The sequence below is a fragment of the Garra rufa genome, chromosome 19, assembly GCF_049309525.1.
Source record: "Garra rufa chromosome 19, GarRuf1.0, whole genome shotgun sequence".
In the NCBI taxonomy this organism is placed as follows: Eukaryota; Metazoa; Chordata; class Actinopteri; order Cypriniformes; family Cyprinidae; genus Garra; species Garra rufa.
The window spans coordinates 28,981,120-28,999,204 of NC_133379.1; the positions used below are offsets into that span (position 1 = coordinate 28,981,120).

Sequence of the window (18,085 nt, forward strand, 5' to 3'; positions counted from 1 at the left end):
TGTTCAACTGTATACATTTGTTTTTTACATTGAGTTTTACATTCAACATGTAGACTTACTATTAGTATGACACTGGGTAACAAATGGGCAGCTGAAATGATTATCATATTTGTATTTTCAGTTCAGTAGCTATAAAATGCTCTCAATGTCATTGTTCAGTTGTAAACAATTAACCAGACCCTGCTGAAGTACCACAACCCTGCTGGGAAAAAAAAAAAAACAGCTAAAACCAACGTTGGCTGGTCTTAGCTGATTTAAGCTGGAAGTAGCTGGTTTTAGCTGGTCTCCCAGGCTGGTCAGGCTGGTTTATGGTGGATTCCTGGCCAGGCTGGAAAAGTGGCCAAAACCCCTCTAAAACCAGCCTGCTGACCAGCTAAAACCAGGCTGGTTGACCAGCTAAAACTAGCTGTTTTTTTTTTGTTTTTGTTTTTTTACCAGTGAACTACCAGCGTGTCACATGCTAGCTGCTCATTTTTTCTTGTTAACCTTTTTTAATCATAGTTCTATCTTATGGTTTTCGATATTTGTCAAATTTCTTATGTTGTTGAATGTGCAGAGGGTATCTGTTTTCTAAGCGCCATCTAGAGGAAGACAACCGCCAACGCTTTCTCCAGACCAGACGGTGGCAGTAAGTAATGCTACTTTGAGTTATCAAGCAAAATACAACAAACCCGGAGGAAGGACGCGGGCAATTCACTAGTGCACTATTGTGAGTATTATGTTAAACTTTACCGTTTTATTTAAAACCTAAACAACATATCTGTCGGCAATATAAACAGGAAGGAACATGATAGTGTCATTATCGAATTCAGTATGTAATTTATGTGGCAACTATGCAGTTACACATGTGCGTCAAGCTTGGTTGTTTCTGTCCAGAATGTATAATAATGTATTATTCTTCAAAGGCCATTTAGCAATGTAGGACGACCTACGTGTCACTTGACTTTAACTTTCATGAGAGGACACTAGTGTTTTCCGTCGAGATAAGCTCTGACAGAAGTGCATGCTTGTTTTGTGATTGCTGTCTGTGTGGTTTCATGTTTTGTAGTGTTTAGGTGACGCTTATGTCACAGTCAGCGCAGCCCGGCGCGATGCCTTCAGCCCCGGATTCCCCGTCTCTGAGTGTGACCGTCAGCGGGAATGTGCAGAAATACAGCATCAAGAAGAAGAAGGTTCTAAATGCGGAGGAGACCGAGCTGTTCGAGCTCACCCAGGCAGCTGGGATAGTCGTTGACCAAGAGGTTTTCAAGTGAGTCCCACAAAATCAAAAAACGGATATTGGATGTTTTTTGACACCACAGGTGAATAGGGAAGAATTTAAACTAGATATCACTATTGTTTCAGTTAATTAATCACATTACATTGAAATGTTATGTAATTAAAGTGATAGTTCATTCAAAAAAAAAAAAAAAAATCTGTCATTAATTACTCTCCCTCATGTCGTTCCAAATCTGTAAGACATCTTTGGAACACAAATAAAGATATTTTTGATTAAATCCAAGAGATGTCTGAACCTGCACAGACAGCAATGCAGCTGACATGTTGATATAGGCCAAAATCTCTAAATTTACCGGTGCATGAATTTTCTAATCTTTTAAATGAATCAATTGAACTATGAATTTGAGAGCTGTTCTCCTGTCACCAACTCTGAGAACTGTATTTTTTTTATCCTGTTATCCTGTCTGACTCATAATTAGCCAGATTAATAGCTTTCTGACTTTTTGACCCAAATCTACCAAGTCTATTCAACCAATTTGCAGAAATAATTAAGTTTTTTCATGAGTACTTTTACATTTGAATTTGGTGAGGTGTGTGTGAAACAGTGTTATTTTAATAAAAAAAAGAAAGATTTGTTAAAATAAACTTTAACTGAAATGAAATAAAATACACTATATGTAAACATTTAAATAAAAAAATAACATATATTTTGTAATGAACATTTTGAAGATTCTGCAAGGTGTATGTAAACTTTTGACCTCAACATTTTTAAGGCAACATTCCTAATTTTTTCCACATCAAATATTCATTGACAAAAAACCCAGCTGCAAAAAAACAACAAAATTGACTATTTACTTTACCTAAATTGAAAAAAAAAAAAATTTCTAAAATTTAATTCAAAATATTAATAAAAACAACAATTGTGAACTACCTATAATTAGGCTAATGAATCATATGATTTTGCATAATGTCTTCTTTTTGTTAATATTAGTGAAAAAAAGGTTTATTGAATGCTGTCATTTTTAATCCCACTGCTGTTGCCAGTTTAATGCAAGCAATGTAGTAAAATATAATTTAGAAATTGTAGTAAAATCACTGTGGCATAACCTTCCATACTGAGTTAGCAGTTTTTATCTGTTAATGTTGCATGATTTTAAATGGCCCATCTCGCTCTGCTACAGGATCATAGTGGACCTGTTAAAGATGAACGTGGCTCCTCTAGCAGTCTTTCAGACCTTAAAGGCCATGTGTGCAGGACAAAAGGTCTCTGAAACATCCACCGGTGACACATCCACAGCGTCCCACACCACCACTGCACCCATTGAGTCTAGAGGTGAGAGCTACACATGTAAACCTCATGGAGACCAAAACAGACCAAACCATAATATGCCACAGAGTTGCTGTTCCGATGGTACTTTTATACTCCCAACTGCTCTTTTTGGTAATCTGTGTATGACTTCCTATAGAAGAGGAGGGTGTGGTCTCAGGAAAGAGTGCTAAAACTGCAGCACCTCCCTCTGCGTCTGTGTCCCGCCCACCTAGGGGAGGGGCTAAGATAGTGGTCTACAGTGCGGGTGACACGAGCGCTCCTATTTCTCAAGGTTTTTCTTCTCTCTTTTAGCTTGGTTCTCTCATCCTTTTTTTTAAGCCTGATGCTTGCGAGTTCAAGGTCTTCTCTTCACTCTCATGAACTATTGCAGCACATTTCTCACGCTGACATAACTAATTCCTGCCTTGGCTTCATAGTGCCGTATATCTGTTCTCATTCTCATGCCTCGCCGATTGTGCCTGCGATTTGCGGGCTCAGTGCTCCGAATATGGGGGTGAAATGCCCCAGATCTGCTCCTTCATGTGTCTCATGGACTCTGTGACTCTCATCCAGCTATAGAGTCCTCTGCTTCTCATGGTAAATGAATGTCTGTTAATGGCGTGTGTCGAATGTGACACTGTAATGCACTAGTAAACCAGCATCCTGCAAAATTGTCTGCCACCAACACTGAAAAGCATGCATGTGACTGTCAACTTCATAAACGGATGGTGTTTGCCACTTCATCTCAGATTTTTTTTTTCACTGAATACAACTGATTTGTTATAAATCATCTTGTTGTCGCCTAAATCAATAAAATGTCCTGCATATGTGATGACCTCTATCATTGAGTCGTTTTGACCCAGTTGATTTTGATTTTACAGTTTAATGCACTGAATAATAACAATAAGTTTTAGTTCTCTAATGGTGTAATTATATTTATACTTCATACTAGTAAAGATATCATAATTTAAATAGTGTCTGTCTGTTATAATTTTGTATTCAAGTATTAAATACATAAAATTAGTTTCTTTTAATATATTTTTTATCTCATATTTAACCATTTCCCTACCTAACCTAATGATTTTTACAAAAAAATAATTTAAAATAAATGCTGTTCTTTTTGAAAGTTCTGTTCATTAAAGAATTTCATAAAAATATCTCAGTTTTCAACATTAATGTTAATAAGAAACTCCAAATCAACATATTGCAGTGGGAAAAAAAATACACTGCCGTTCAAAAGTTATGGGATTTTTAATGTTTTTTTTTAAATTAAGAAGTCTTTTCTGCTCATCATGTCAGTGTTTATTTGATTAAAAATACAGAAAAAAACAGTAATGTTGTGAAATATTATTGCAATTTAAAATAGTGTTTTTCTATTTTAATATACTTTAAAATATAATTCATTTCTGTGATGCAAAGCAGAATTTTCATCAGTCATTACTCCAGTTGTTAGTGTCCCACAATCCTTAAGAAATCATTAATTTAATCATTATGATTTATTATCAATGTTGGAAACAGTTGTGCTGTTTAATTTTTTTTGGAACCTTTGATATTCTTTTCTGGATTCTTGATTAATAAAAAGTTCAAAATAACAGCATTTATTTAAAATAGAAATATTTTCTAACAATATAAGTCTAAATGATCAAATTAACACATCCTTACTGAATAAAAGTAGTAATTTCTTTCAAACAAAGAAAGAAAAACATTTACTGACCCCAAATTTTGACTCGTAGTGTATATTGTTACAAAAGATTTCTTTTTTTAATAAATGCTGTTCGTTTTGATGGTTTATTCATCAAAGAATCCTGAAAAAAGTATTACAGGTTCCAAGCAGCAATATTTTTAACATTGATAATAAATTAGCATATTAGAATGATTTCTAAAGGATCATGTGATACTGAAGACTGGAGTAATAATGCTGAAAAGTCAGCTTTGCATCACAGCAATAAATTCTATTTTAAAGTATATAAAAATAGAAAACCACTATTTTAAATTGCAATAATATTTCACAATATTACTGATTTTTCTGTATTTTTAATCAAACAAACACGGCCTTGATGAGCAGAAAAGGCTTCTTTAAAAAAACAAAAAATCTTACTGATTCCAAAATTTTTGTTTGCTCTATATAACTAGTTAAGCAGAATAGATGATTGGATTCATGCACATATGCTTTTGTTTCAACTGAAGAATCATCAGTGAATTGCCACACCACAATAAAACGTGTCAAAAAGACATTTTTGTATTTTATAATAAAATTGACATACTTTTGTTGCTGCCTTAGCTTTCAAATTGTAAGCTATTTGTTGCACCTCCCGACTCGAAACGATAGAGCCCGTCACATATGTGTGTGTTTTATGTGTGATGTTTATGTGCATTTCTTCTGTGTGTATTTGTGATTCAGTACGCAGTAAAACAAGTTCAGGGCAAGGGGAGAAATCAGCAAGAGATGGTTCTAGCCAACGAGTGCCACGGCAGGTCAGCGCCACCAGGGGGCAGAAGAGCGCCAAGAGCTCAGGCAGCAGCAGCTCGTCTTCTCAGCTCACCTCCAACTGAAGTTCGTCATGAATTACACAACACATAGCAAACTTGCTCAAATTAAACTCATATAATCTGTTAAAGAAGGTTCCTGAAACTTTTTCACTGTAAACAAAAATAATCATTTTAGGGATCTCCTTCGGTATATCTTCAGTGTTTTAGTGAAGACCTCTTTGCATCAAATTTGCATCTCGCCCAGAGAGACTATAGCTGAAGTATGCCGTATTTTCCACGGTTTAGTTTACGCTTTCACACCAAAACCATTTGAGAAAAACAGATCTATCTATAAACCATCTACTTCTAAAACCTGGCAGCTTTGGGCTGCTGTGAACAACATCTGTTTTAAACCGTTCTTGACACTTGAAATGATCTTGTTTGTCTTTTGTGTATAGATGGACATTATTTTCTATTGCGTGTTTGTGCTTTTTTGTACATTATTTTATCCTTTTTTTAAGTGCGCCTCTCCAGTTTTTGAGTAAAAATATTTCTCGTCTTTAATAGCAATAATTGTGTTCTGCACTTTAGTTCTTTACATGATGAATCATGGTTTGTATAATATACTTTAGTGTGCATAAATCAATTACAAATCAAAATATGAGAGTGTATTTGTTTTTGATAAAGTCTCTTTTTTTAATTTCTTGATGAGAGCTAAGACATAAGCAGTTACTGTGACTGAAAAAATATGACTGCTCTCTTTATTCGTTTTGACCAGAATGAACTCTTGATCAGCATACTTCATATTCCATATTGAATGAGATTGAATTTGATGCACTGCCTTCCTTTATAGAAGCTGTACTGTGTAAGAAGAGGCCAGGGTTAATGGAAGCACTTGTGTGTTTGTACACTTCACTTTCTTTACTGTATGGTCACACTTGGTGACTGTGTAGGCCAAGGTAAGGCCTCTCGCTATTGAGACGTGCACAATGGTTAAAGACGTATCTTCAGTAATGAGCTGCAGATAAATGAAAATGTTGTTTTATAAAAAATAACGAAATAATGTTTCAAAGAGAACAACTTCAGAATAGTGTGTTTTAAAGAACAGTAACACTCAAGAGTTCAAATCCTGTGTCGATCCAAATTTGGCATGTAAGGTCAATGAAATTTATGAAACCAGTCCTAAAGGATCCTATACAGAAGGCTTATTGCTGAATCACTGCTGGATAAACTGAAAGCTTTTATTCAGCAAAGACTGTTAAAATAATCAAAAGGGACAGTAAAGACTTCTATATTGTTACATAAAAACTATTTCAAATAAATGCTGTTCTTTTAAACTTTATATTCTTTCAAAATGTTTGGAAAAGTATCTCTTAGTTTTCAACACTGATATTAATCAAATGTTTCTTAAAGCTCCAAATAAGCATATTACACAATTGTTTTTAAGCGTGAATCACTGAAACCTCATTGTGATAGTAAGGATTATGATTATTATTTTATTCCATCATGAATATTTTCTACTATTTTGAATTTTTCACAAAAACCTACTTTTGCAAACTAGTCCTTAGGTTTGTCACCCAATCGGAACCAAACCAGTTAAAAAGTTCTCTAGAGTCTGGTTAGCAAATGTTATCAAAACCAAGTTAAATTCCATTTTTGGTCGGAACAGGAAGTGGGTGGGCCACCTTTAATAAAATGGCTATAAGTGAATGGAATGAGATATTTTCACATACTCTGAACACATATGAATGTATGGAAGCCCGTTTCCGCCACAAAAAAAGGTAATTTTTATCTCGCAAATCTGACTTTTTTTTCTCTGCATTGTGAGATATAAACTCGCAATTGCGAGTTATAAAGTCAGAATTGCGAGATAAAGTGACAGTTCTGACTTGTTTTCTCAGAATTGCGTGATATAAACTTTTTTTTTTTTTTGACAATTCTGACTTTTTTTCCTCTCAACTGTAAGTTTGTATCTCACAATTCTGACTTTTCCTGGAATTGTGAGATATAAACTTGCAATTGCGTGCTATGAAGTCAGAATTGAGGTAAACTTGTGGTTGTCGGTTATAAAGTCAAAATTGCAAAATATAATGTCACAACTAACAATTATGGTTTTTCTTTTCTCAATTGCGAGTTTGTATCTCACAATTCTGACTTTTTTCTTGCAATTGCGAGTCGTGAGAAACTTGCAATTGAATGTTATAAAGTCAGAATTGTGAGATATAAAATTGCAATTGTGAGAAATAAAGTCAGAATTGCGTGATATAAAGTCAAAATTCTGCCTTTTTTTAGAATTGCGTGATAGAAACTCACAATTGCGAGAGAAATAAAGTCGGAATTGCAAGATAAAAACACAATTCTGACTTTTTTAGCAATTCAGACATTTTTTTCTCAGAATTGTGAGATATAAACTCGTAATTGTGAGTTATGAAGTCCAATTTTGAGAGGAGAGTTTATATCTCACAATTCTGACTTAATAATTCGCAATTGCGTGTGGAATTCTGTCATATCTCAATAAAGAAAAAACCCAATGGATGGACATAGATTTTTGTATTTTAGTATTTTCTTCCCCAGAATGTCAACTTATTTTATTATTAACAAAGCCACTGCATGCCAAATTTTAAGTCCTTTAGACTAAGGGGTGTGTATTTACAGCCATTTTTTATGGTTTTTTTTCCTTGTTATAGTACCACCAAGTGGTCAAACTCCCCAATTTTGTCATTTGATCAAAGATTGAGATCATTCAAAAGTCCATTTCCGCCACTGATTAAAAAAAAGGGTAATTGTGACTTTTATCTCACAATTCAGTTTTTTTGTGAGTTCACATCTAAATATATACACGCAATTCTGACTTTATAACTCGCAGTTTAGTTTTTATCTCATAAAAGTCCCAATTCTGATTTTTTTTTCTTGCAATTGTGAGTCTGTACAATTGTAAGACCAAAACTCGCAATTGTGAGTTATAAAGTCCAGTTTTGAGGGGAAAAAAAGACTATGTTCTCAGAATTGAGTTTATGTATCACAATTCTGACTTAACTCGCAATTGTGTGTGGAATTCTGTCATATCCCAATAAAGAAAAATCCCAATAAATGGGCAAATTTTTACATTTTAGTATTTTTTCCCCCCTATAATGTCAATTTTTTACCTTTAATTAACAGGTGCCTGTTTACAGCCATTTTTTCCTGTTATAGCACCACAAAGTGGTCTCCACAATTTTGTAATTTGACCAAAGATTGAGCTCATTCATATGGAAGTCCATTTCTGCCACTGAATAAAAAATAAAAGGTAATTGTGACTTTTTATCTCACAAATTCTTCTCTTTGACTTTTCCTTTTTTTTTTCCTTGCAATTGGAGTTTACATCTCGCAATTTTGACTTTTTGTCAGAATTATGAGATATCTCACATTTAAAATTTATCATTTAAAATGTATGCCTTTAATTAAATTCAAAATGTTGAACCCTTGAGCCAAGCTCAACACAAAGCGCATGTCCAGATTTCGATTATCAGTGAAACAAACTGCATATATGGCCCAACTTCATTTGCATGTACAAAACTGACTTATGCTCTACTTTTGATTTCTAAATGCCAGACGGACAGTCTTTTCTCTTTCAAGGTCAGTGGATTAAAGCAAATTCCTTCGAATGGCACAAATATGACAGTAAATACACGTCTCATTGCACATGTGTATGTAAGTCTTTCAACAGCTTCTCTATTCTTCATTTGTCACTCGTGGGGGAAAAAAACTTTCTGCACCTGATTATTAGAGCTTTTATTTGCCATTTTAATGGAAGCCAGTTGAATTTGTTGACTCTGATTATCATATTTCAGGCAAAATGTGTGTATATTTAGGCTTCTGAAACACCAATCTCCCACTGGTGGGTCAGATGTTGTTGTGTATTGATCTCAGTATGTATTGATCTCCCTATGTATGTGTATGCAGTGAGCAGACCATGACAGGATGGTTGGAAAGGTTGTGAGGGGTTTTATGATATACCAATCCAACAATGGTATCGCTGGATTTTTGAAGAGTATGGGCCATAAGTAAAGAACACAGCACTGCTCATGAGGCAGGGGAATAGAAAAGAAAAGCTTTTGTTTGCCAGACTGAGAGGGATGAGGACAAAGACATACACTTGTGGAGAAAACAAAAAAGAAAAAGAGCTTGAGGGGCTTGAGCTAAAGAAAATAGGTGTGTGTGCGAGCGGCGAAGGAAGCGAGAGCGGTTCAAACCTCGAGAGAGAGAATGAAAGAGGTGAGCTGGAGGTTTTAATGTGGCCGTTTGTCGTGTTTATGTGGCTGTGGCGCTGCTCTCTCCTGCTCTCTGTATTGATGGCAGTGCAGCCAGGCTGTAATTGATGGCGGCATATTGCTGTACTCCGGCAAGTGTAATGGGCCGAGACACAGAAGCAGAGAGCACAGCAGGAACCCTCTTTAACCCTTTACGTGCTCACACACTCAGACCCTGAAATATGTGCGTGTGTGTTTGCATCTCTGTGGGGAAGCAGACGTGTGCCACATTTCTACTACAGGTAGATTAACTTCTCTCCGCATTTTGCAACCCTGCGTTTGCTTTAAAGCATTAATTATCAATTCAAAACACCTTGTGCATTGAGCAAGTTTTGAAGCTGCACACAAAAGACTCGGTTCTTCCCTTCCATAGAGCTCTGCTGCTATAAAACAAAACGCATATATTGTTTAGTTTGCTTGTCTGCTTTGTTCAGATGTACTTTTAAAGTGATACCTGAAAGCTATATAAATCAAACATATCTTGGTGGAAACAGTCAGTCATGTGATCTCAACATGGTGAAGGGACAACCAACTTTTATTAGGCTGCATATAATTTGTAACATTAGTCAAAAGTTCTTAAGGGGTAAAACTTTTTTTCAGAAATATTTTGGGTTAAATATGAATTTAAATTGAACTGTTAACCCAAACTGTGAGTGCTACATTTGCTCAAATAAAATTAAATAATTAAAGGGGAAAAAATTACCTCAGGTTTTATCTACCTTACTCTTCAACGCAGAATGGGCAAGACTTCTGGTTCATTAGCCGGCCGCTATACGGAAATAACGACAAGAACAACGGTAAAGCTGTGCACTACAAACCAGTGTGTTCATAATTAAGATGATACATTAAGATAATATGGTAAGACGCAGATATTTGCATTATCAGGCAGCTGGTTTGTACTGCTAAAAATAGCTGGATGTGAATGAGAACAGACGCCAGACCCATAACGTTTACAAATGGCCACGCCCAATTTTACGAGGAAAATAAGGTGGATGAAATGTTTTATTGCTTAAAAAAGTATAAATAATATTTTGAGGGAATTTTAAAACTTTTCTTGTGAGCTGTTAACCTAGAATATTTCTTTGACTTATTTAATGACTGAAACGCGTCTGTTTAATTGTTTTTTTACTAAGTCACATGAGTGAAACGCGTAACGTTAGCCTATTTTTTTTTTTTTCTCATAGCTTTCCACAGCGCTCTACAAACTGACAAAAAGGTGCATCTCGTTTGGGTGGTTATACCTGCGTTTCCAAATCGCCAATAGGGGGCAGTGTGTCTCTACTGGCACTCCAACGCTTGGATGCCGCGATTGTTGGTACCTCATTTCCCCCCTCCACATATGCCCTGCCTGTGGCATCATGCTTCTATGTGTGAACATCTTTGGCAGCATAGCGAGGGAAGGGCCCGTCAGCCAGCACGCTCCCACTGCTGTGAACATATTTATTTGCTTGACTGTTTGTTTCTATTTCTGAGAGTTTGACTTAACCTTAGTCATTAGCAGGGCAGACTTATGGTAATTTCCATTGTTTATTCGCATGTTTATTCATGGGACTGTATGCTTCCATAGTGGTGGTGGTGCTGCTAATTTATTCAGAGACGAGATCTCTTAAAATATATCATATCATAAGTCAAGGCTTATAAGTTAACATTGATAATACTAGAATGCCACTGAACAAAACTGTTAAACCACTATTAGCTACTACACACACACGTGTCTACACACACATGTGTGTCTATATATATATATATATATATATATATATATATATATATATATATATACAGTTGAGGTCAAAGGGTTACATACACCTTGCACAATCTGCAAAATGTTATTTATTTTTGTAGTGGTGACCTGAATAAGATTTTTCACATAAAAGATGTTTACATATAGCCCACAAGAGAAAATGGTTGAAATGATAAAAATGACGCTGTTCAAAAGTGTACATACACTTTACCTGTCGTTACCTGAATGATCCACATGTTTCTCCTGAACATTTAAACTGTCTGCTGTTCTTCAGAAAAATCCTTCAGGTCTATGGGTTTTCAGAATTTTTGTGTATCTAAACCCTTTCCAACAATGAATGTATGATTTTGAGATTTATCTTTTCACACTGAGGACAACTGACTCAAATGCAACTATTACAGAAGGTACAGATGCTTTAGAGGGAAACACAATGCTTTAAGAGCTGGGGGGTGAAAACTTTTTGAATTTGAAGATCAGTGTCATTTTAACTTATTTTGTTTTCTGGGAAACATATAAGTATCTTCTAAAGTTTCTGAAAGTACTAAAAGTACTAAATGGAAAAAAAAAATATGATATTTAGGCAAAATAAAATGTAAACATCTTAATTCTGTTCAAAAGTTTTCACCCCCGGCTCATAATGCATATTTTTTTCCTTCTGGTGCATCATTGAGCATTCAAACCTTCTGTAATAGTTGCATATGAGTCCCCTCAATTGTTCTCAGTGTGAAAAGATGGATCTCAAAATCATACAGTCATGGTAAATGTAAACTTTTGAACGGGGTCATTTTTATAAATGTAACTATTTTTTCTTGTGGACTATATGTAAACTTTTTTATGTCAAATATCTTATTTAGGTCAGTACTAAATAAAAAATATTTATCTTAACATTTTGCAGATTCTGCAAGGTGTATGTAAACGTTTGACCTCAACTGTATACACACATGACAATATCCAACTGTGAACAAGCAACAACGATCCGTAGGCCGTTGTCTGTAGACTCACACAGCAAATGAAAAACTAGCCGTCCTTTTCAATATCCAGCTGACAACCTCATCAAACAAACGTATTTACTGTACAAGGCTCCATTCATTCAGTCTGAATACTATGAAACAATATTGTGCTCGTTGTATCTCAGAGCACACAAACTAATCAAAAGTACTCCATGTGTTCGCCAGATAATGACTAGTGAATAGATCTCCTCGTGTAACAGAGTGTTATTTACACAGCGCACGAAAACATGCTCTTTCCAGCTCTATTTGCTACAGATCATAGTTGTGTTTGATAATGATTGAAGATTTTACAAGTCAGTGTTGGCAATAAATGATAGACTGAGACCACTGTTGCATTGGTTGACAAAATCACTTAACTTTATAGCATTTTTAACTTTATTATATGTGACCCCATATATTTGTAGCAATAGCCAAAAATACATTGTATAGGTCAAAATGATCAAATTCTCTTTTATGCCAAAAATCATTAGGACATTAAGTAAAAATCATGTTGCATAAAGATATTTTGTAAATTTCCTACCGTATATATCACAACTTAATTTTTGATTAGTAATATGCATTGCTAAGAACTTCATTTGGACAACTTTAAAGGTGATTTTCGCAATATGTTTTTATTTTTTTTTACACCCTCAGATTCCAGATTTTCAAATAGTTGTATCTCAGCCAAATATTGTTATATCCTAACAAACAAAGCTTTTAGATGATGTATAAAGAACTATCTCTTTAAAGATATGGCCATTATACCAGTGTTCTATATTGATTTGATTAAAGGAGTAGTTCACTTTCAGAACAAAAATTTACAGATAATGTACTCACCCCCTTGTCATTCAAGATGTACATGTCTTTCTTCAGGTGTAAGGAAATTATGTTTTTTGAGAAAAACATTTCAGGATTTCTCTCCATGTAATGGACTTCTATGGTGTCCCCGAATTTAAACTTCCAAAATGCAGCTTCAGATGGCTCTAAACAATCACAGCCGAGGAAAGAAGGATCTTATCTAGCAAAAAGATCAGTTTTTTTTTTTTATTACAATTTATATACTTTTTACCCTTAAATGCTCGTCTTGTCTAGCTTTGTGTGTGCTCTGTGTAGAGATTAAAAAGTATATAAATTGTAAATGTTTTTAGAAAATAACTGATCGTTTCGCTAGACAATTCAGTAAATTATTCAAATGATTGACTCAGTGATTCAGAAAAGGTCACTGAAAAATAACTTTTAATTTAATTTCTTTATTTTATTAAATTTTTTGTACCGTAAAGAAACTGATTTCAAATCTTAATGCTGATCTGTTTAGTCTCTCGACGTGTTTTCCCGCTCCGTCCGTCTCACCCTCATCCACCTTCTGGCATTTCCCCAGGTGTTGAGGCCGAGAGAGGAAGTGCTATTTTTACTAGTCTGATCTCACACCTCTCTCTCGCTCCCTTCCCTCACCCTCCCCCTCGGTGTGAGGAATATGAGGCAGGGATGGGTCTGACGAGAGGCCTGAATTTTGCACGCACACACACACATATGCTTTCAGCCCTCCGTCAGCTTTTGATTCAAACCTATGAAGGTATTCAGGTGTCTCACAGCTACTGTGAGAAACATCTGTTATCAACTGTTCACTTTTTTGTCTGAGACACTTTCCCTTTCGTTTAATCATCATTTTCTCCCTGGCTTCTTTTTGTTGTACTTGTCTGCGTGGTGTAGACTTTAGCATACTAGTGCTTGCTTTCTCTCTCTCTCCTCTTGTATGTGCCCTTCCACTCCCCCTCTCCATTACTGTGCGCCTGTAGATGCAGTTTCTGCACACGCTCTCTGGCGTGCTTATCGGAATGCGAGTGCTGATTGTTGGCCTGTCTCTCAGTTTGACTGACAGCTCCGGCTTTGCGGCGGAACGCCTGATTTTGTCAATGTTTGTCTGCGAGGCCTTATCTCCAAAACCTTATATTAACTGCCTCGACAGTTAGTGTAGCCAGTCTCCCTCCATCTCGCTTTCCCTCCTCTTATTTCATCCTCCTTTCTCCATCAGCATCCTCCCTTCTTCCATTTTTTGTGGATTGACACTGTTTATTTTAAAGACTCCAGTCTGTTAATGTCTCATTTCTGATTGTGATGTTTAACATCATGGGTATCATGGTTCTGGTTTGATCTAGTCTCGTTTTTAAAATGTGACGATGGCTGAATCAAGGTGAGAAGTGGGTAAATCGGTGTTTCCATCGTCTGCTTGAAAAGTAGGTCCAGAGGTTAGCAGATCACTTCACACTTAGTGAAATCCAATCTGAGTCAATGAGTGGACAGACACGATCTTACAGTCATCGAGATTAAACAATTACATTCAATTAACACAACTCTTTCTCATACGCACACACACATATGTGGGTGGTTGATGATTTTTATGTTTTTCATGGTTTTTTTTCCCATCAACTAGAAATTTTGTGTTAAAATCTATGTTTAATTATATTAGAAAGTGCAAATCTGGTTCTGTAACTGATCACTTCCTTTCTATACATACCTTGAAATATAAATATTTTAGTCCCAGTTTTGAGGTCATCTAGTATATAATAGTGTAATTCTAATGGTTAATTAAATTTACTTGAACAGATTCACAGTATGTTTCACAAATGTTTTTAAGTTTATACTTATCAAGGCTGCAATTTATTTGATTAAAATACAGTAAAAATACAGTAAAAACATGAATATTATGAAATGTTATGGCAAATTAAAATAAACTGCTATATATATATATATATATTGATGTACTGTTAAATTCACACACCTTGCAGAATCTATAAGAGGGATCATACAAAATGCATGTTATTTTTTATTTAGTACTGAACTGAATAAGGTTTTTCACATAAAGGATGTTCACATATAGTTCACAAAAGAAAATAATATTAAATTTTATAAGAATGACCCCGTTCAAAAGTTTACATACACTTGATTCTTAATACTGTTCTTATCTGAATGATCCACAGCTGTTTTTTTGTTTTGTTTTGTTTTTTGTTCAGTGATTGTTCGTGAGTCCCTTGTTTGTCCTGAACAGTTAAACTGCCTGCTGTTCTTCAGAAAAATTCTTCAGGTCCCAAAAAATCTTTGGTTTTTCAGCATTTTTGTGTATTTGAACTCCAACAGTGACTGTGATTTTGAGATCTATATTTTCACACTGAGGACAACTGAGGGACTCATATGCAACTATTACAGAAGGTTCGAACACTCACTGATGCTTCAGAAGGAAACACAATGTATTAAGAGATGGGGGAGAAAACTTTTGAACAGAATGAAGATGTGAACATTTTTCTTATTTTGCCTAAATATCATACTTTTTTCATTTAGCACTGCCCTTTAGAAGCTACAGAAGATACTTACATGTCTCCCAGAAGACAAAATAAGTTACAATTAACAATTAATAATTAACGTTTTGCAGATTCTGCAAGGTGTATGTAAACTTTTGACTTAAAGTGTAACATGCTGATTTTGTGTTAAAGTATCATTTACTGTATTATTATTTTGAAATTTCCCCCAAAAAACAGCTTGCTACGTAATATTTTAAATATAAAGAAATAAAAAATCGGATTCCAAACTTTTGAACGTACTTACATAATAATGACTTGTTCTGCACTAAACAGAGTCCAGAAAATGTTCTTCTAATAGCACCTGCAACCGACAAGCAAGTGATTCATGATCAATAGTTGACTTCTAGCATTTTTTTTATGATCTAACATATTTGTATTAAAAAATAATACAACATTTACATGCAAAAATGTCCAAAATAAATGTGTTTTGTCCAAACCTTCTGTTTCAGTAGGAAGTATGTTAGCCCTGTCAAGCTGCTTTTCTCAGGTTTTTCATTATTTTTAATCATCTTTACCAGTTTTAAATAGTCCTGCGGTGTGAGTGACAAATGGATTTTAAAAAAGTGAATATGCAGTCTTTCAATTAATAGAAGGTCATAAGCTGCATGCATAATAGTTATCAAATGATTATTAAAATGCTGTTTAAAATAGTTCAAGACGCTGTATTCAAGTATTTAATGTAAACTGGCCACATATAGCCTACACTGCCAGAGTGACAATCAACACAAATTAAAGGACACATTAAGGTCTAGGCACTTTTACAAAACATCCTTTACAGAAATGTGTCACAAAACACAGCAGTTTCATTAAGACCACAAAGCTATGATTGAGTAAACTGCATTTAGACTCTGTTTTATTAAACAGTGATTTAAAGATTTCATTTCTATTTCCACACTCAAACGCTGTAGCATTCCCAGCTGAACATATGCACTTTACTCTCCAGGAACTGATGTTTATAAAATATTTATTTCCAAAAAACACCGTAAGAGCTGCATAAACACAAACAAACAAACTCATTAGACATCTGGCCACAAATTGTGCAAAAATGCTCATTATAAACCTACAAACTAATGAACACACACTTGCAATCAAATTGGTATACACAATTAATACAATGTGACAATCAAATTTTTAGTATACAGGTAATAACCTTGCTTTATTGCACTGTAGTCTGAATAATATGAATTATTTTAACACTTGACAAACTTCTTTTAAAGTGCTACCTGAATGACTACTACAATCTCATTTTAAAGTGAAATATGAAATGAGTTGACTATGAATTAATTTTAGTACAACTGACGATTTCAATTTAGAGAGAAAAACATGACACATGTAAACAATCCTTTTGGAATGCAAACCGAGAAACAATAACACTAACGAGCCTGCTAAACACTTTAAAACCTTGCAAATGAAATTAAAACAATACCTTGTGCCCTTTATCAGCCAGGAGCTAAGAGGTAGGGAAAAACTTTTTAAACTTTTAGACAGCGTGTAAAGTTCATGTCTCTTCTCCATTCGCGTTAATCAGACTGACGCTTCACGTATAAAGTTCACCACTGTACACACACACAGCGCTATTCCATGACAACAGCGCCCTCTACGGATGGAGGTAAAGATGACAGTGATTTATGATGATGATCAGATTTAATGGTCCTTTACACTCCCACCAAATAATGAGTGATTTGTATGACATTAAGGAATATAAATTACAAATTATTTTCAAAAACAAAATGACCTTGAACTCAGAAACAGACTACAAGTGTCTTTACTATGGTAAATTAATACTAGAATTAAGTATTATGATGAAAAGGATACACTTGGTTGCTCTTGGAAGCAGCTAGACAGTCTCTAGCAACAGGATCAGCTTCTGGACTGGGCGTTCAATGACAGACAGCTTGTTCAGACGACGGCCATTCTTTTCTAGATTCCGGTCACCAAGGCATACCTTGACTCTTCTCACAAGCCCATCTTTATCTATGGTAGTCTCTGTAACTCTTGCCAGCCGCCACTCATTTCTGGGCAGTCCTTCAGCCTTTTCCATGACAATATCTCCTACTCGCAGGTTTCTCTTTGCTGTGTGCCAGCGCTGCCTGGTGGCAATGTTCGATAGATACTCCTTACGCCAGCGACTCCAAAACTGCTCTGCGAGGTACTGAACATGACGCCACCTTTTCCTTGCATAGATGTCTTCTCTGATGAATCTGCCTGGTGGTGGTAATGCTGGAACAGATTTCATAGTAAGCAGGTTATTAGGGGTGAGAGGTGCAAGACTGTTGGGATCGTTTAGATTGTCAACTGAGAGGGGTCTATTGTTTACGATCGCCATAGCTTCATAAAAGAATGTCCGCAGTGATGCATCATCCAGTCTGCCAGAAGAGAGAGAGAGAGTTGAGCGGAGGACATTTCTCACTGTTCTGATTTGTCTCTCCCATACCCCACCTGCATGACTCGAATGGGGTGCATTTAGGACAAAGTCGCACTGCTTCTCAGCTAAGAAGACTGTCAGACGATCGGCATCAATCTCCTTAAGAGCATTTTTCAGCTCATTCTTGGCTCCTACAAAGTTGGTGCCTTGGTCACATTTAATTTGGCGCACTGCTCCCCGCAATGCGACGAAACAGCGCAGGCCATTGATGAAGGAATCTGTAGACATGTCGTACAGCATTTCGATATGAATAGCTCTGGAGCTGAAACACGTAAAGAGGAGGCCG

General features: G+C 35.5%; 1 protein-coding gene across 2 annotated transcripts; it reads left to right on the forward strand.

Moving 5' to 3' along the window:
* Window positions 1–655: 655 nt before the first annotated feature.
* Window positions 656–5,655, forward strand: mzt2b (mitotic spindle organizing protein 2B). 2 transcript variants are annotated; one of them, XM_073824576.1, is made up of 5 exons: window positions 656–709; window positions 1,049–1,249; window positions 2,400–2,551; window positions 2,685–2,819; window positions 4,929–5,655. In XM_073824576.1, the coding sequence occupies exons 2-5, from the start codon at window positions 1,065–1,067 to the stop codon at window positions 5,078–5,080; spliced, it is 624 nt and encodes a 207-aa protein (XP_073680677.1). In that variant the 5' UTR covers window positions 656–709; window positions 1,049–1,064; the 3' UTR covers window positions 5,081–5,655. The 2 variants fall into 2 exon arrangements, with proteins under 2 accessions (XP_073680677.1, XP_073680678.1); XM_073824577.1 differs by lacking the exon at window positions 2,685–2,819.
* The last annotated feature ends 12,430 nt before the right edge of the window (window positions 5,656–18,085 follow it).